The 20,556-nt window shown below is 44.5% G+C and overlaps 1 protein-coding gene across 3 annotated transcripts in view; it reads left to right on the top strand.

Annotated features, from left to right (window-relative positions):
• The first annotated feature begins 2,664 nt into the window (after window positions 1–2,664).
• ntng2b (netrin g2b) overlaps window positions 2,665–20,556 on the top strand; it is a 130,825-nt gene continuing 112,933 nt past the window's right edge. The window contains exons 1-3 of one of the 3 annotated variants that reach the window (XM_031802704.1): window positions 2,665–2,822; window positions 3,297–3,506; window positions 5,338–6,147. In XM_031802704.1, the coding sequence (XP_031658564.1) occupies window positions 5,929–6,147 (219 nt within the window). In that variant the 5' untranslated portion in view covers window positions 2,665–2,822; window positions 3,297–3,506; window positions 5,338–5,928. The other 2 variants (XM_031802703.1, XM_031802705.1) reach the window with 2 other exon arrangements.

The raw sequence follows: 20,556 nt of genomic DNA, 5'->3' as shown, positions 1-20,556 counted from the left end.
AACGAGTAGAGTATTACTTTATTGATCCCAACTTGGGAAATGTTTTTGTCACTTGAAGCATCATCAAGGATTACAAGGACAAGACAAGTATCAATGATACAGATAATACAAAAGCAAATATCAAGACACAATCAAGGGCACCTGCAGAAAGATTTAACATACTTTAGCATACTTTAATTAGCCATATAAAAGCCCAATAAGTTGACTACAATCCAGAACGTTGAATAGAAAAACCTACAAGTAAACCATATCTAAAGTGAGATCATTCATATACGTTTTGATGCTGAAATGTTTTGATGCCATGTCTCGTTTCAAGTGATAGAACTGGATTACATTTCACCATCCCAACTAATATAAGTGACATGTTCTGGCGTCAGGCCAGTAAACAGTCTAGCACTGTCTGGCGTCAGGTAAATTACCACTCAACTGGCCAACGCTAAATCATTTGTGGGGCTTTGAGAAAGACATCCGGATTCATACATAACAAATGATCAGCTTTTCTAACTTTGATGAATGTCAGATCTCATAATGCATATTTCATATGTGACTCCAAGCTAACAAGGGTCAATTTAGTAATACATTTTGTTTCCCACTGTAACATGTTTCTTTGAAGACCTCGGTAGATATATAAGCTAGGTAGATAAATAAGGTATGTAGATATATAAGGTATGTAGATATATAAGGTAGGTAGATATCATTTTGGGGGGGGGGTGAAGGGGGCTTAGGTAGGCGCTGCAATGGTTAAGAGGAATCTGAAAGACTTGAGAAAGATAGAGGAGACGCTGCAAGGACAAACTATCGATCGACTCCATGCTGTACAGTCAGTGTTCCCACCCAGATAGAAGTTCAGTTCCCTTCTCTCTCGCTGTCTCTCTCTCTCTGTCTGTCTCGCTGTCTCTCTCGCTGTCTCTCTCTCTTCCCAAAATCACCTAAAAAAAATCACAGAAACCCCCATAACATTGTTATGACAACATACTGAAGCTTCAGTTTCTTCTTTTGTAATGCATTTGACAGCTTTCAAATGTTTGGAGTGCAACGCAGCTGTCACTAGCGGGGCTGCAGCATGTATTGTACACCCTGCCTTGTGAAAGTACAAGAGAAGCAGTCAGTCTATTTCAGCACCACGGACAGTGACTTCAGAACAGATAGCAAGCGCCAATTTTTATTTATTTTATTTCATCTTTATTTAACCAGGTAGGCTAGTTGAGAACAAGTTCTCATTTACAACTGCGACTTGGCCAAGATAAAGCAAAGCAGTTCGACACATACAACAACTCAGAGTTACACATGGAATAAACAAACATACAGTCAATAATACAGTAGGAAAAAAAGTATATATACAGTGTGTGTAAATGAGGTAAGGCAATAAAATAGGCCATAGTGGCGAGGAATTTACGATATAGCAATTAAACACTGGAGTGATAGATGTACAGAAGATGAATAAATAAATACAGTATGGGGATGAGGGGGATGGGCTATTTACAGATGGGCTATGTACAGGTGCAATGATCTGTGAGCTGCTCTGACAGCTGGTACTTGAAGTAAGTGAGGGAGATAAGAGTCTCCAGCTTCAGCGATTTTTGCAGTTCGTTCCAGTCATTGGCAGCAGAGAACTGGAAGGAAAGGCAGCCAAAGAAGGAATTGGCTTTAGCGGTGACCAGTGAAATATACCTGCTGGAGAGCGTGATGCGGGTGGGTGCTGCTATGGTGACCAGTGAGCTGAGATAAGGCGGGGCTTTACCTAGCAAAGACTTGTAGATGACCTGGAGCCAGTGGGTTTGGCGACGAGTATAAAGCAAGAGCCAACGAGAGCGTACAGGTCGCAGTGGTGGGTAGTATATGGGGCTTGAGTTCTAGAGTGTCTCCCCCTTTGAAAAGGGGGATGACCGCGGCAGCTTTCCAATCTTTGAGGATCTCAGACGATAAGAGAGGTTGAACAGGCTGGTAATAGGGGTTGCAACAATTTCGGCAGATAATTTTAGAAAGAGAGGGTCCAGATTGTCTAGCTCGGCTGATTTGTAGTGGTCCAGATATTGCAGCTCTTTTCAGAACATCAGCTATCTGGATTTGGGTGAAGGAGAAGCTGGGGAGGCTTGGGCGAGTTGCTGTAGGGGATGCAGGGCAGTTGACCAGGGTAGTGGTAGCCAGGTGAAAAGCAGTATCAAATTCCCTTCTGAAGTTGCCCTCAAAGCTGCTTCATATTTATGATTAATAATTGAGTCAAATCGTTTTATAACGTATCAATATATAATCAATTTAAATTAAGTTTATGAAGCTATTTAAATATCGTCTGAAATAGCTTACAATTTTGTTATGCAAACAATCTAACTAGGCCTAGACTTCATGGGCGCTTGAATGTGTTGTGATTACTTCCATTATTCTCATAGGCCTAAAAAAAAGACTAAACAGTTGTATTTGTTAAATTAAAGTAATAGATTCAGGTATCATGTGTTAAATTACAAAACGTGTAAAGGCAGCGCTGCATTTTGCAATTGATTATAATAGCGGTACGCGCCTTCTCTTTTGCACAAACAGACAGCTTTAATAGCCACCAAAAATGGCTCTGTAAACCCGAACGGTGGTTTATGTCCTGTATCTAAACCGCCTTCTATCCACCACTTCCTTCAACGTGAGCAAACAACTCTGGTTTATCTGCTGCTAAACATTTCTGATACAACTCTCTGAACGCTCGGACACAGTGGATGACACAGTAGGCTATAGCTCCACTTCTCCGCTGTTCCTTTAAGCAGCGCTTGCTGATCAGCTGGTGGGACGGTTCAGTTTGGTGCCGCTTGGCCCGTGATAGAGAGCGTCGAGAGCGGGTAAGAAGTTGCGCAACCCGCCCTGGCTCAGGCTAGCAGATAAAAGCCCGGATAGTGATTGAAAGAGATGGTAAAAAGGAATTAGCACAGGCATAGAGAGGGAGAGATAGAGGGAGAGCGAGAGATAGAGCGAGAGAGCGAGCGAGAGGGAGAGATAGATAGAGAGAGAGAGAGAGAGAGAGAGAGAGAGAGAGAGCGAGAGAGAGGGAGAGATAGATAGATAGAGATGGAGAGAGAGATAGAGAGAGCGAGAGAGAGAGAGAGAGCGAGAGAGAGAGAGAGAGAGAGAGCAAGGGGGAGATTTTCCACAAAGCTTTTTTCTTTCTGCGCTTGAACATCCCGGATAAAGCTGAGCTTGTAAAGTGGGAAAGTACGAGCACCAGACCTTCCTCAACGTCAATATTTTCATACTTTTGATACTCTTTCAAGCTGGAATTCACGCTTTCGCTTTTTTTCTCCAACTCCCATTTCCAGATCTAGGACACGGTCATCCGTGGTGTAATAAAAAAGTAACAGGCACGAGAAAAAAGTAACAAGGAGACCGCATCAGATAACCAGAGTGGAGTACAGTAGCCAACACCACGGCGGGAGCCCGGTAGTGAATGGAGCCGTGCGGGGCTTATGGCAGGGGGGTGTTCGTATAATAATGGGACACGGAGTGGCTCTCCCAGATGAACCTTCGAAGTAAGTAGGTTAAATAAGTGTTTTATCTAATAAATCTGACCCGCTTCAGAATGCTTGACTGTTAAAATAAATTCTGAGGAGATTACGAGACCTATTCGAAGTGAGACTAAAACGCAACGCTCACTTCGAGACTATTAGACTAAATTGTCACTCACTACTCTAAATGTTGTTAGGCCTACTCTATAATAAATTCAAAAGTTGTCACTCTATATAAATGTTTAGAAATAATGTTATTTATGACCAATTGAAATGCAGCCTGATCGGTTGCTACTTTCGATTCGGTCTGCTGAAGCGAGCAGAAGCAGCAGTCTGTCAGACACACCCTATAAGGTATTTCAAGCCAGAGAACCGCTTTGGCACTTCAAAACTATAAACTGAAAAAAGCTTCATCTAATTTTCGTGGAATACATATTTGTGGGATTCTGGCCACATCGTAGCCGGACAGTGAAGAGGGTCAGTGTCATTCCCATTAAAACGTATTTTGTGACCTCTGGTCTTCTAGCATTTTGATGCCAATTCAAACTCTCACGCATAGGCGGCACTGGCACGTGTATTTCCGCAGGGGCGCAACCAGGACAGCAGAGGTGTGCGTAATAATTTATTAAGCGCCATGTCAGCTATAAGCATGTTAAATTAATGCATGGTGACGCAGTTGAAGCTAGGACAATTCATGTTTCATGGAACGAATGAAATAAGTGGTGGGGTGACATTCACTTGCTAGTTCACCCCCCCTCCCATGCATATAACGCAGAAAGGGGACGAGCTTTCCACTCTATAATGAACCATCCAATACGTCTCACCCCAAAGCACACTCACACACCCGCAACTTTTGAAACTTGCCATCAAATCTTGTATGACTTAAAAGCTCGTGTGTAACTCTCGAAATATTCTCTCTGAAATATGTTACATGCACGACGATGTACAGCATTACATACAAACATCTGTTTGATACTGAGCTACAAATCTCATCCTTGTCAATCTATATGGTTTTGATTTATTTCTTGGAAATTCAGAAGGGTAAAAATAAGGAACGAAATGTCCCATCTCGGAAAATAAGAAAAATGGGATGATCAAGATAGACTAGACCTACTCACTGATAGGTATACTGGTCTCTCTCTCTCTCTCTACCTCTCTCTACCTCTCTCTACCTCTCTCTCTCTCTACCTCTCTCTACCTCTCTCTACCTCTCTCTACCTCTCCCTACCTCTCTCTACCTCTCTCTACCTCTCTCTACCTCTCTCTACCTCTCTCTCTCTCTTTCTACCTCTCTCTACCTCTCTCTACCTCTCCCTCACTCTCTCTACCTCTCTCTACCTCTCTCTACCTCTCTCTACCTCTCTCTACCTCTCTCTACCTCTCTCTACCTCTCCCTCCCTCTCTCTACCTCTCTCTACCTCTCTCTACCTCTCTCTACCTCTCTCTCTCTCTCTCTACCTCTCTCTACCTCTCTCTCTCTCTACCTCTCTCTACCTCTCTCTACCTCTCTCTCTCTCTCTCTACCTCTCTCTACCTCTCTCTACCTCTCTCTACCTCTCCCTCCCTCTCTCTACCTCTCTCTACCTCTCTCTCTCTCTCTCTCTCTACCTCTCTCTACCTCTCCCTCCCTCTCTCTACCTCTCTACCTCTCTCTACCTCTCTCTACCTCTCTCTACCTCTCTCTACCTCTCTCTACCTCTCCCTCCCTCTCTCTACCTCTCTCTACCTCTCTCTACCTCTCTCTACCTCTCCCTCCCTCTCTCTTTCAATAATATCTGTAGTATATAATATTCTCTCTTTCACTCTATCATTTCTATAATATCTAATATTTTCATAATTCCCCTCATTTTCCCAGGACTATCACTGAGGCAAGGTGCCGGACCGGGGCATCACGACCTGATGGATGTACCTAAGTACGTCGTCACCTTTCCCTCATCCTCCCTCATAGCGGACAGCTCTTGTCTCTCCCAGCGGAAAAGGACCTCTGAAGTATGGATTTGTTCTGCTGATATCCCAACGACCCCTACCGCCACCACCACAGCACTGGCACCACTATGGTTGAAGTAGATGCGAAGTTTCACAGTGACTTTCGCCTCCCCCTGGTCCATTTTTTGTCCGTCTTTTCCAAACCAGGCGTCAAAACAATAAAGTGTCATTTCCTAAAGAAGCTGTGATTATTTGTGTGTCCACTTCTATTGAACGGCTCTACAGTTATTTATCTTAGTGCATTTGTATTTGTTTTCCCTCATCACTGAACCGTCCCCTATCACTCAGTTGAGCACGTAGACTCATCATGGTGATGCGAAAGTTACTTTCTGTCTCTGTATGATCCCTAGTCGCGTTCCATGCTTTTCGCCCAAGCTCTGACTACCGTGGCCCCTCCTGCCCTTCACCGCCAGACCCCACTCATCGTCGGACCCCGCTCGTGGCTTTCCCAGGACCTGCCATGCTCTGTCAGGCCGTGTTGCTCCTCCTGCACTGCTTCGCCTCTTTGACACTGGGCCAGTACGACCTGTGCAAGTCCCTGGTGAGCACGGACGATGGCGCAGTGTGGGAGCAGTATGCATGCCAGCCCAAGGCCCAGTCCATGAAGGACTACATGCGGGTCAAGGTGGACCCACCAGGCATCACCTGTGGGAACCCACCTGAGAGATTCTGCACTCTGGTAAGTTGAATAAGTGGCGTGGTTGGTTTATTGGATTGCACTGAAATTGATGTCTGAAGTTGCTGCTGTGAGCAGGGGCAATGATTTGTTTAGTTGGGGGGCCTAGGGGTGACCAAGCACAAGTAATGGGTGGACATGGGAAATCAGCAACGTGTATCAGAAATAGCTTTGAAAATTGTCTTAAACTAACACTGGTCAATCAGCCCCAACAGTTGACTAGGCTTCAGCTGCTCACATTTGTGGGGAAAAAAGAGACAGCAGCAGACGATGCTGTGTCCTGAGACAGACTGATGATTCGAGGGGGAAAATGGCAGAAGCGGATGTTCCGTTTGAATCAGATGGCGTGTCAAGAGGAGATGAGCGAGAAGGATTGCATTCCAGTGGAGAATACAAAAGGAAATAAGAGAAGTAAAGTGGTAGTGGAATCCAGTAAATCCAAGCCTAGTTCTGATTATTTTTTGGTCCGAGTAAGGGCTTTTGGATCGATGTTACCTGGGAGATCCGATTGAAGTCTCTATAAAAATGGTGGATGCGTTACATGAGGAGGCGTTGATGAGAGTATTGTTGTCGTTGTAGAAATCGGATTGGAATGTGTTATGTGTGGCTCTTCGAAGCAAAGGTGCCTATCAAGGGCGTTATCGCTGGGGTGGCACTAGAAGTGAATGCAAAGCATATGTAAAGAATTGAATCAAGTGGTTGGTGCACACTGACTGACCTGCATGATGGGTGGAGTGAGGAAGCCCACTCCATCCATTCTATAGTTTTTTCATGAAGAGTCTCTCCCTTCTCACATGCATTTAGGTTTTATGAGGTACCCTGTGAGAGCTTTCATGCCCAAACCCATGCAGTGTGATAAATGCAAAATATTTGGTAATGTGTCGAGTGTATGTAGACAGGAGGGGTATCATATACCAGCTGAGCCAAATGCTGCAATTGTGGTGGTGAACATGCACCCACATTTCTGAAGTGTCCTGTTAGGGTGAAGGAGACAGAGGTGGTAAGAATAAGGGCTGTCCAGCATGTCTCCTATCTGGAGGCAGTGAGAAGAGTGGAAGAAAGCAGTGGGGTTGAGGAAGTAATGGTAGTAGGAGTAGAGGAACCAGAGAATATTCCTTGTCAGAGGGATCCTGACATGTTGCATGTTAAGAAGGTGGACTTTGTAGCATTTATTGCATTGGTTATCAACTGCACAGCGCACACATAAAGGAGATCTGAGGAAATAGGCATCATTGTGAGTGCAGCTGAGTGTTTTTTGGGACTCGGGGATTTTACAGCAGAGGCATTACGAGGAATCCTGTCCATGAATGCTCTGTCCTCACAGGCACCTGCACCTGTTTAGGGATGGGATTTGAACTGTGACTGAAGGAGTGGGATGGTTTTTATTATTATTATTATTATTATTCTGTGTGTTGCCGGGTCCCACACTCCATTCCCGCAAATTGATTTTTGTTTTGGTGTTTCAATACCCCGTATAGTAAGTAGGTGGCAGAAATACAGTCTGCCTTAAAGAAGAGGAAGAAGACAGGTTACGGATAAAAAATACTTTGAGTTTAAGATAACCTTTGTTACTTATACTTTAACTTATACTTTAAGTTCCTTATTTATAAGCATTTGTGTTGGTAAATTATGTAATAGAGCCTAAGTTTGAAGCATTTACTCTGCCTCACTGAGCCTCTGTACCCTGAGACCCTCTTAGCTCTGGTCTGTGGCAGTGGCCTCTCCCCAGGCTCTGCCACAATTGCATTGAATTACTTTTTCATCTCTTAATTTGTATCTGCCCTAATTTATTCAAATTAATCCATTTGAAAATGAAAATGTTCAAGTTAGATACATCATGTTCAGTGCTAACGCCCCCTCCAAGGAATTGTTTCTCCCCTCCAAGGAATTTATAGAAAGCTGATTTAGGCCTACTGCATTTATAAACAAAGCTCTAAAATGCTATGTAGAGAGCGGCAAAAACAACGCTATTTAGAGAGCGGCAAAAACAACGCTATTTAGAGAGCGACAAAAACAAGACAAAATGACTGCATCCATGATCACCTTGGTACTGTAGCTTCATTCACCTCAGTCGATAAGGGACATGCATACAATTCTAGGACAAACACATGCCATACAGCAACTAGCTGCTACACACTAGCTCAGCACTGGGATTACAAACCCTAGTTCAGTTTCCTGTCAAATCAAACAGTAGTTACCTGGCCATCTTACCTCTGCGCTGCTTTCATCAACCAAGGGTGGCCAATCTACAATTCGGTGAACATCTGAGCAAGGCATAACTTATCGCATTGTGTGTCATTTGCAATCAACACTAGCCTATCTCAGCATGACATTGGGAAAGCCTAGTTTGTTGGAGGCGTTAAATAACACAGTAGAAGGTGATAGCAGAATTTTCACTCAATAAAGGAAAGAGCTGGAGAAAAAACATACCATTTTATTTGGCTTAGGCAGGTCGGAACCTCCTGATGCGGCGTGAATTCAAGCGGGCTCGGGTGGGCTTTGGCCAAGTTTGGCGGGCACCAAAAGTCATGACACCAGTGAAATTACTTGGCAATGGGCTGGAGCTCACTGAGAATGGTCCGGGGGTGTTGTTTGCATTGTGTTGGCAGACTGTCATCCGGCTTGATTGGGTTTTTTCGAAGGACTTCAAATTTTGCCTGGTAAGGGGCATAAAGTATTGAGAGGGGAGAGGGGGGAGTACCTCTCGTTTCAAGAACACTAACTGGGTGAGGGTGGAGAACTGCAGGAGAATAGTGGGCATTACTATGCAATTCTCAACGTGTATTTCCCAGCTAGGTTGTTGAGTGGAATGAAACTCTAAAAATAGTTTGAGACTTAGGCCATCTTTAGCTGAGCTACAGCATACCGCTTCCTTTTAATTGTCACAACTTGACACGATCTGAGATGTGTTTACTTAATGTGTTAGGTTCAGTACCACCTGGCTGGACAGTCTCTGTTAGCTGCCCAGTCGATGAGTCAGTGAGGTAATCAGATGAGCGATGACTTCCAACCAAAGGCAGAGATACATGAATTTAATAGGGGACAATTGATTCACTCATTATTCACTGATGTCTGAGAAACACACACACACACACACACACACACATTAGAGGCCGTCCCACTATTGAGACTAACAACAGGACTCCGGGATCATTTAACAATGTAAAGCAGAGCAGATAGGTAGAGAGAAAATTTGAGATGGAGGTAGAGAAGAGAGGGAGAGAGAGGGAGAAAAGAGCGAGAGAGAGGGAAAGAGAAGACTGAGAAAGAGGGAGAAATAGAGTGAGAGAGACACTTGGGCGTTCTGTATCTTGCCCCTAATGGCAGGGCCCAGCCCGTGCCTGCTGCTGGAAACTTCTGCTGGAAACACTGCAGCGTCCATAAGGGGACAATTAGACTTGGATCCATTTGAACTGAATACGTTTGTACAATAGGTGCAACAGTTCTAATAAAATGTTTAATTTATCGCTCCCATGTGCACATTTCGGTCAATTAAAAATCAACAATGTGCTGCCTTTTGTAGCATTTATGACAATGCATATGTCTTTTCAGCCGAATCTCAGAGTTCTAAAACCAGGACCAACAACTTGGTTGCTGTGCAACAGAAGCAGCTTGCAGGCTAGCAGCTGTAGCTAGCTAGCTAACACCAGTAGATGAGAAGAAAGCTACAAGCAAAAGAAGCTAGCTAACTAGGTATATTTAGCTATGGATGGTTTTTCATATGGTTGAAGTCATCTGTGTAAACTAAATCAGAGCACCAACAAATAAGCTAGCGAACGTCCTTGTCTGCTATTATAGCCAGATAGCTAGCCAACTAGCCAGTAGCTACGAGCCAACAAGACTGTTCCATAGCTGTATAGATTGTGCACCAGCCACAACTCAGTGTTGACAATATAAGCTAGCTAGCTACATTCTTCCATACAGCATAGCAAGCTAGCTAGCGAAGTAAAGTTCATATTCAACACCAAACTTTGGGAAACTGCCACGTTGCTAACTTATAATACATCTATCTATTCCGGCATGTTACAGTCAAATCGGCTAGATAGCTACGTGTGCAGCCAGATGTCATTTTCAGCACAAACCCTGCTAGCTACCCTACATTTCCTCAACCAAGACCAGCCTCTCACAACACTAACTGTAGCTGATAAAACAAATTTTCTTGCTAAAAAACCTGGCCAATGCACTTGCAAGTAGCGCACCGGCTGTGCATTACAGTGAGTATACACATTAGCTAGCTAGCTAATTAGCTAGATCAACAGACGAGACAGAAGACATGTTCGAACAACCAGAAAAAATTCCGGCCCTTACATTATGATGCATTAATTCAGTACACCCAGTACACCCTCCACTGTCAATGCAATTTTCTTCATGCCATTTTAATCCACATTTGCACTGACTGACCAAGTGTCAAGTTACTTTTCAGTGTATTCTCAAAGATCTGAACTTAGTAAGCAAAATTGTTTAAAATACACATTTTCCAGACATTGAAGTTAGGTTCATTTTAGGTTCTGAATGAGGGTGAAAATAAGTATTTTCAGGAAGTTTAAAATATATATTTTCCATATGTAGAAAATAGATTAGTGCTGTAGCTCTGAACTAACTATTCAAGAGCTTGAGGATTAGTTGACAAGTTGAATCATGTGTGCTAGCTCTGGAATAGATCAATTACATGGAACAGCCTGGGGTCCCCATGGAGAGGTTTGAGAACCACTACTCTACTGTACGGTGCTGTCCAAACTTGTGAAACATAGATGTCTATGCTTGGTTCAGATTTGGTCCTGTACGGAAGAACAGACATTTCTCAGCCTTGACGTACAGATCATGTTCCAACAGTCTACCAAGCACCCTGCGTACCAGGGACACATGTACGGCGCGTGTAGCGGAGTATATTAGAATGTCATCTATATACACCACTACACCCTGCCCGTGCAGGTCCCTGAAAATCTCATCTACAAAGGATTGGAAGACTGATGGAGCATTCATTAACCTGTACGGCATGACGAGGTACTCATAATGCCCAGAAGTGGTGCTAAATGCTGTCTTCCACTCATCTCCCACCCAGATACGCACCAGGTTGTAAGCGCTCCTGAGGTCCAATTTTGTGAAGAAGCATGCCCCGTGTAATGACTCGGTCATACTGGCTATGAGCGGTAGCGGGTAACTGTATTTTACCGTGATCTTATTCAAACCTCGATAATCAATACATGGGCGCAAACCTCCATCCTTTTTCTTCACAAAAAATTAACTCGAGGAGACAGGTGAGATGGAAGGCTGAATGTATCCCTGTCCCAGAGATTCGGTGACATATGTCTCTATAGCCACCGTCTCCTCCTGTGACAGAGGATACACATGACTCCTGGGAAGTGCAGCATCTACCAAGAGATCTATCGCACAATCCCCCTGTCGATGGGGTGGTAATTGAATCGCCTTTCTACAGAAGGCGAGTGCCAAATCGGCATATTCAGGGGGAATGTGCATGGTGGAAACCTGGTTTGGACTTTCCACCGTAGTGGCACCTAAGGAAACACCAACACACCTCCCTGAACACTGACAGGACCATTCCTTGAGAGCCCTCTGTTGCCACAGAATAATAGGATCATGAGAGGCCAACCAAGGAAGACCCAATACAACAGAAACGCAGGAGAGTCGATCAGGAAGAGACTAATTCTCTCCTCGTGATCCCCCTGCGTTCTCATAGTAATGGGCGCTGTGACCTCCCCAATTAGCCCTGACCCCAAAGGACGACTATCTAAGGCATGTACAGGGAAGGGAACATCAACAGGAACAATAGGGATCCCTAATCTATGTGCTAAAGAGCGGGGAATAAAGTTCCCAGCTGCGCCTGAATCTACTAGCGCCTTATGCTGGGAATGTGGGGAGAACTCAGGAAATTCTATAGGTAACCACATGTGTGCAACAGGGGGCTCTGGGTGAGTTGTGTGCGTACTCACCTGGGATGACCCACCAGTGCTCCGCCTGCTACCTCGACTTCCTGGAGAACCACCCCAGCACCGACCAGCAGTGTGCCCTCTGCGGCCACAACTGATACAGGGAATGGTCCCCCCTCCGGTCCCCCTCATAGCAGCCCCTCCTAACTCCATAGGTGTGGGATCCAATGTGCTGGGTAATGGAACGGGCGGATCCTGATCCAGACGTTCACAGGAGGCCAACAGGTTATCCAGCCGGATAGACAAGTCCACCAGCTGGTCCAGGTTGAGAGTAGTGTCCATGCAGGCTAGCTCCCTACGAACGTCCTCTCGTAAACTACACCTGTAGTGGTCGATCAGAGCCCGCTCATTCCATCCCGCACCAGCTGCCAGAGTTCTGAAGTCCAGTGCGAACTCTTGAGCGCTCCTCATCCCCTGTCTCAGATGAAACAGTCTCTCTCTCGCCGCTCTCCCTTCAGGTGGATGATCAAAAACTGCCCGCTTCCGGGCAGGAGAAGTCCTCGTAGTCATCCAGAGTCGGACCTTCCCTTCCCCAGATGGAAGCGGGGGAGAAGTCCTCGTAGTCATCCAGAGTCGGGCCTTCCCTTCCCCAGATGGAAGCGGTGGGAGAAGTCCTCGTAGTCATCCAGAGTCGGACCTTCCCTTCCCCAGATGGAAGCGGCGGGAGAAGTCCTCGTAGTCATCCAGACTCGGCCTTCCCTTCCCCAGTGGAAAGAGGGGAACCGGCCAGGCAAAGACAGCAAGGGCAGTTCGTTGCTCCAGAGCCTTTCCATTCACCTTCCCACTCCTGGGCCAGACTACACTCAATCATATGACCCACTGAAGAGATGAGTCTTCAGTAAAGACTTAAAGGTTGAGACCGAGTTTGCGTCTCTGACATGGGTAGGCAGACCGTTCCATAAAAATGGAGCTCTATAGGAGAAAGCCCTGCCTCCAGCTATTTGCTTAGAAATTCTAGGGACAATTAGGAGGCCTGCGTCTTGTGACTGTAGCGTACGTGTAGGTATGTACGGCAGGACCAAATCAGAGAGATAGGTAGGAGCAAGCCCATGTAATGCTTTGTAGGTTAGCAGTAAAACCTTGAAATCAGCCCTTGCTTTGACAGGAAGCCAGTGTAGAGAGGCTAGCACTGGAGTAATATGATCAAATTTCTTGGTTCTAGTCAGGATTCTAGAAGCCGTATTTAGCACTAACTGAAGTTTATTTAGTGCTTTATCCGGGTAGCCGGAAAGTAGAGCATTGCAGTAGTCTAACCTAGTGACAAAAGCATGGATACATTTTTCTGCATCATTTTTGGACAGAAAGTTTCTGATTTTTGCAATGTTACGTAGATGGAAAAAAGCTGTCCTTGAAATGGTCTTGATATGTTCTTCAAAAGAGAGATCAGGGTCCAGAGTAACGCCGAGGTCCTTTACAGTTTTATTTGAGACGACTGTACAACCATTAAGATTAATTGTCAGATTCAACAGAAGATCTCTTTGTTTCTTGGGACCTAGAACAAGCATCTCTGTTTTGTCTGAGTTTAAAAGTAGAAAGTTTGCAGCCATCCACTTCCTTATGTCTGAAACACATGCTTCTAGCAAGGGCAATTTTGGCTTCACCATGTTTCATTGAAATGTATAGCTGTGTGTCATCCGCATAGCAGTGAAAGTTAACATTATGTTTTCGAATAACATCCCCAAGAGGTAAAATATATAGTGAAAACAATAGTGGTCCTAAAACGGAACCTTGAGGAACACCGAAATTTACAGTTGATTTGTCAGAGGACAAACCATTCACAGAGACAAACTGATATCTTTCCGACAGATAAGATCTAAACCAGGCCAGAACTTAACTCTAGTCATCCAGAGTCGGACCTTCCCTTCCCCAGATGGAAGCGGAGGGAGAAGTCCTCGTAGTCATCCAGAGTCAGACCTTCCCTTCCCCAGATGGCGTTGGCCCACTCCAGGGCTTTTCCAGTCAGGCAGGAGATGAGAGCGCCCGCTCTCTCGCGTCCGGAAGGAACCGGCTGAACAGCTGCCAGGTAGAGCTCCAGCTGGAGTAGGAACCCCTGGCACCCGGCAACTGATCCGTCATACGCACCTGGGAGCGAGAGCCGAATTCCACTGGAACTTGACGGCGGAGGGTGGACATTGGTGTAGGCTGAGGCGCGGGTGGTGGTGTAGTAGCGTTGACAGGAAAGCCTCCTCTCTCCCATCTGTCCATAGTTTGCATCACACGATCCATGGCTGTCCCTAGCCGGTTTAACATGGTTAAGATGTATAGAACACAGCCATGCAATCTCCATAGACAAACATTGCCAGTAGAATGGCCTTACTGTAGAGCTCAGTGACTTTCAACGTGGAACCATCAAGTCAAGTCATCAAATTTCTACCCTGCAAGAGCTGCCCCGGTCAACTGTAAGTGCTGTTATTGTGAAGTGGAAATGTCTAGGAGCAACAACTGCTCAACCGCAAAGTGGTAGGCCACACAAGCTCACAAAATGGGACCACCGAGTGCTGAAGCGTGTAAAAATCATCTTTCCTATTTTGCAACACTCACTACCGAGTTCCAAACTGTTCGTCGGAAGCGTCATGAAATCGGTTTCCATTGCCAAGCAGCTGCATACAAGCCTAAGATAACCATGTGCAATGCCAAGCATCGGCTGGAGTGGTGTAAAGCTCACTGTCATTGGACTCTGGAGCAGTGGAAATGCGTTCTCTAGCGTGATGAATCATGCTTCACCATCTGTCAGTCTGACGGACAAATCTGGATTTGGCGGATACCAGGAGAACGCTACCTGCCTGAATGCATAGTGCCAACTGTAAAGTTTAGTGGAGGAGGAATAATGGTCTGGGGCTGTTTTTCATGGTTTGGGCTAGGCCCCTTAGTTCCAGTGAAGGGAAATCTTAATGCTACAGCATACAATGACATTCTAGATTATTCTTTGCTTCCAAATTGTTAGGTTAGATTACTTGTTAGATATTACTGCATGGTCGGAACTAGAAGCACAAGCATTTCGCTACACTCATATTAACATTTGCTAACCACGTATATGTGACAAATAACATTTGATTTGATTTGAACTTTGTGGCAAAAGTTTGGAGAAGGCCCTTTCCTGTTTCAGCATGACAATGCCCCTGTGCACAAAGTGACGTCCATACAGAAATTAATTGTCGAAATCGGGGTGGAAGAACTTGACTGGCCTGCACAGAGCCCTGACCTAAACTCCATCGAACACCTTTGGGATGAATTAGAACGCCGACTGCAAGCCATGCCTAATGTATGTATATATGTATATACAGTGGGGCAAAAAAGTATTTAGTCAGCCACGAATTGTGCACGTTCTCCCACTTAAAAAGATGAGATAGGCCTGTAATTTTCATCATAGGTACACTTCAACTATGACAGACAAAATTAGAAAAAAAAATCAGAAAATCACATTGTGGGAGTTTTAATGAATTTATTTGCAAATTATGGTGGAAAACACTGTCATTAAGTTTGCCGATGACACAACAGTGGTAGGCCTGATCACCGACAACGATGAGACAACCTATAGGGAGGAGGTCAGAGACCTGACAGTGTGGTGCAAGGACAACAACCTCTCCCTCATCGTGATCTAGACAAAGGAGATGATTGTGGACTACAGGAAAAGAATTACCGAGCACACCCCCATTCTCATCGACGGGGCTGCAGTGGAGCAAGTTGAGAGCTTCAAGTTCCGTGGCGTCCACATCACCAACAGACCTCTATACCAGGCGGTGTCAGAGGAAGGCCCTAAAAATGGTCAAATACTCCAGCCACTCTGGTCATAGAGTGTTCTCTCTACTATCGCACGGCAAGCGATACCGGAGCGCCAAGTCTAGGTCCAAGAGGCTTCCAAACAGCTTCTATCCCCAAGCCATGTCTCCTGAACAGCTAATCAAATGGCTACCCAGACTATTTGCATTGCCGCTGCCCCCCCTCTACGCTGCTGCTACTCTCTGTTATTCTCCATGCATAGTCACTTTAATAACTCTACCTACATGTACATATTACCTCAATGACCTCGACACCGGTGCCCCCTGCATATTGACTCAGTACCGGCATTCTTTTTATGTAGCCCCGCTATATTTATTTACTGCTGCTCTTGAATTATTTGTTATTCTTATCTCTTTATTTTTTTGTTGTTGGTATTTTCTTAAAACTGCATTGTTGGTTAAGGACTTTGTAAGTAAGCATTTCACTGTAAGGTCGGCGCATGTGACAAATACAATTTGATTTGATTTGAATTAGGCTGTTTGAGAAGGTTTGAATCCTAAACAACCTGCGTACACATTGTTTGAAGTACAATAGACCAACATAGCTACTGTAGTAGGTCAAAGCTGTGTGCTGGAAAACCTTGGTAGAGCATGGGTTTTGTAGACATTGTGGCGCTCATAGGAATTTCCATTCTTTTTTGGCTTTGGACCAATGGCTTCTTCTCACTTAAAACATTGTTTTTAGTTTTTAATTAGTAGTAGTAGTAGTAGTAGTAGTAGTAGTAGTAGTAGTACAGTAGTTCCTATAAACATGGCCACCATCTTTTTCTATTGAGGATGATGCTCCTGTACTGTATCAAGCTGGATTAGTCACACACACACACGAAAAGCCTGCATTAGCGTACAGTACGTCTTGCATGTGGCTTGGTTTGAACCAAAACCAACAGAGTGCCTCCATGTATGTGTATGGGCCTGTGTAGTGACAGATGAGGGACGGTGTGTGTGTGCATGTGTGAAAGAAGAAGAAAAAACCTTCCTGTCCCACAACAGAGTTTGTTTGTTTTAGAAGGTAGAAATCAGCCAGCTCTAAAAATAGACATGAGAAAGAGATAGGTGGGGAAAGGGAAAGAGAGGTGGGGAGAGAGTGAGTGCGCGAAACGGAGGGAGGGAGAGAGGTGGGGAGAGAGTTAGAGCGAGAGTGAGAAAGAGAGCGAGAGAGAGAGCAGCTGGAAGGAGAGGAAGATGGCAGCTGGTGGTGTTGTGGAGTAGAGAACAGTCAGTAGATCACTTCTTTCCCAGACTGGGCCCAAGGCCATGCCACCTCCCCCTGCCCAAGATAACCCTTCCCAGACTGGGCCCAAGGCCATGTTACCTCCCCCTGCCCAAGATAACCCTTCCCAGACTGGGCCCAAGGCCATGCCACCTCCCCCTGCCCAAGATAACCCTTCCCAGACTGCCTCTCCCCTGGCTGCCTCTTTCCTGGCTGCCCTCTTTGCATCATCCCAGGCTAACCCATCTCTGGCTACCTCTTTCCTGGCTGCCCTCTCTGCATCATTCCAGGCTAACCCATCTCTGGCTACCTCAGCCCTGGCTGCCCTCTTTGCATCATCCCAGGCTAACCCATCTCTGGCTACCTCAGCCCTGGCTACCCTCGTTGCCCCTTCCCTGGCTAACCCATCTCTGGCTACCTCAGCCCTGGCTACCCTCGTTGCCCCTTCCCTGGCTAACCCATCTCTGGCTACCTCAGCCCTGGCTACCCTCGTTGCCCCTTCCCTGGCTAACCCATCTCTGGCTACCTCAGCCCTGGCTACCCTCGTTGCCCCTTCCCTGGCTACTTCTGCCCATGCTGCCTTTATCTGCCCCTTCTCAAGCTTTCCTGCCCTGCGCCAGCAGACAGATCCATACAGGGACACCCAAACCCTGCAGGCCTTGGGACTGACGCCAACCCCTAGAGAGAGTTAGGTCTTCAATCCTGATTATCTTGTTCCTGTAAAACCAGCCAGTAGTAACACACCTGATTACCACCTGCAGTGAGCAACTAATCATCAAGACCTTGATTAGATAAATCAGATGGGTTAGTACTGGGCTGGTATAAAGCCTGCACCAAAAACCTTCTATAAGGAGTAATAATGGCAGCTAAAGATGGATCTGACTCTGGGAACATAGAACCACTAGCTTGCATAAACCACACAAACTTGTTAGAAATATAAGATTGGGGAATCGGTCAGGGCAATAATGGTGTATTGATAGGAACATCGTAGGGTTTCAACATAAGCAACACAATAAGCATTCAATCATAAACAATACATGAATAGTCCTGAGCCAAAAGTCCAAAGAGCAAAATTCACCATGTAATTGAAAACCTTATGCTGCATTCACAACCAAGTGGTAAGTTGTTAATTACCAGTTGTAAAGTTGTGAATATGAGTTGGATGCATTCAAGTGCTTTTAATTGGATGCATTCACATGCTTTGCTAATGGAAAACAATCTGTCAACCATAAACTAAAAGTACAGCTTCATGTACTTCATCATGCTTTTAAACTAAATATAGCGTTCAAAAAACATATTGTTGGTTGTTTTGTTTTATAAATAATGTTTTATAAGTCCTGCCAGAACCTCTGGGTGAGTCTTTGAATGGAAGCCCAAGTCCACATAAATATTTGGAAACCAATGAAAAAAACATACAAAAAAGAGAATCCCAACACAACCCAAATATCAATAGTCAATACTCCAACAGAAAATGTAAAGGTCCAATGGAAGATGATGGCTCTAAAATATTCTATGTATATTTCCACAAAAAAACATGTTGAATGTTGAGTAAAAAGGCCTGAAATTAGTAGCAAACAATGCTCTCCAAACAATGGGCCCGCAGTCTAATTCAAGATGGCACTTGTGGGTTGGACACGTTTCCAACCACACCCATACCTGCAACGTTAAAGGCCTTCTGCTTCATAGACAATTATCATTAGTGTATTAACATAGTCTTGGCATTATAAAAAAAAATGATTTCATCATTTAAATTCTTCATTTTAATCACTGTTTCGTTGCTGAGCATTTTCAGGAGGCTTAAAAAGGCTTGTAAAGTTTGTAATTTCCAATTTAAAAGGTCAAATTTGATTTGAGAGCATCCTAACGAATAATGTATAATCCCCTACAAAAATGTCCAATAATTATAATCCACATAATAATACACATTTACTGTGGTTGCAGGATTATTTTCATGCTGTAGCAAACTGTTCCAAATTAAGATCCTACATCTGTAGTCAGGTCAATGTTTCATTTCATTTTCGCTTTATGGCAATGCATGTTACAAGTTTACACAAGCAGTGTGTGTGTGTGTGTGTGTGTGTGTGTGTGTGTGTGTGTGTGTGTGTGTGTGTGTGTGTGTGTGTGTGTGTGTGTGTGTGTGTGTGTGTTTGTGTGTGTGTGTGTGTGATACTATTGAGAAACACATGGCTTGTTCAGACAGCTTGAGGTGAAGAACTCAAACCACCTCTAAGCCTCCCGATGATACCACTTCACCTGTCTGATCCTTGGATTGAGTACAATATTTGGAACATAGTCTATGTGGTTAGTTAGTTAGTTAAGATTTCCTCTCTCGTGGGATTACAGTAAACAGGAATGGCAGGATGTCCCCAAAGAGTATAAGAATCCAATCAATTGTTGTTGTTTATTCTTTGTCATATACTTCGTAAACAACAGGTGTAGACTAACAGTGGTTCCCCCTGAGTGTTCTTTTAGCAGTAAGTGGACTGAGTACTGTGTCGTGCCTTTGGCATCATTAAACTGAAGACTTATTTTCATCAGAAATTCTCTGTAATTATTATTACGTTATTAAACTGACTTAATCATGTAACTGTAATTAACTAGGAAGTCGGGGCACCAAGGAAAATATTCAGATTACAAAGTTATAATTTTCCTAATATAACTTTCAGATATTTTAATATCTGATCAATTAGTCTTCTAATTAATTAATGATTCTTTACCTCACGTTAGTCTCATTCCAAACGTCGTAAATTGTTGGTTATCTGCACGAACCCAGTCTTCACTATGAGTCATCCATACATCAATTGTCTTAAATAATTTATTTATTGACTAACTAGATAATCACAGAAATGCACAAACAAACAAGTAGATATGGTTACAAGGAAATGATAGGGGAATGTGCCCTAGTGGGCTAAACCGGCATCGCGGCTTGGTGGACAAAAGGGAAGTGGGGGCGACTGAGATAAAAGACAAAGTTGATAATGATAACAATTGAAATGCTAATCCTTTGCACATGAACGCTCACTCATTTGGGAATAATTGCAATCAATATATATATTTACGCTCAGTGTGTAGTCGTGATCTCTGTTGGAGAGTTTGTCCGCCCTCTCTCTCTCTCTCTGCCGAGGTTAGAATGGATAGTTCACAGTAACATTCAGCAATGTTGTTATAGAATAGATGTTTCGGTGGTTTTTGGTCTTCACGTTCAATGGTACCGAATTCCTAGCTGCAGACCAGTAATTAGTATCAAAGATTTGTTATTTTTCTGTCGGTTCGATAGTCTCAGAGTTTAACCACGTGGTATGGTTAAGAGTTCAGCAATCATCTGAAACCTTAGCACTCTCGTAATTGAGAGAAGCATGGTCTCTAGATAAATTCCCAAGGTGTGGGTTATATTCGGAAGAGCGGAAAGGGGCTGTCCCATGATGCCAGATCGATGTCAGTGCTCATAGTTCGGGTAGGGCAATGATTTAGGGAA

The sequence above is a fragment of the Oncorhynchus kisutch genome, linkage group LG23 (assembly GCF_002021735.2).
Source record: "Oncorhynchus kisutch isolate 150728-3 linkage group LG23, Okis_V2, whole genome shotgun sequence".
In the NCBI taxonomy this organism is placed as follows: Eukaryota; Metazoa; Chordata; class Actinopteri; order Salmoniformes; family Salmonidae; genus Oncorhynchus; species Oncorhynchus kisutch.
This window is presented reverse-complemented; position numbering and strand designations above follow the sequence as displayed.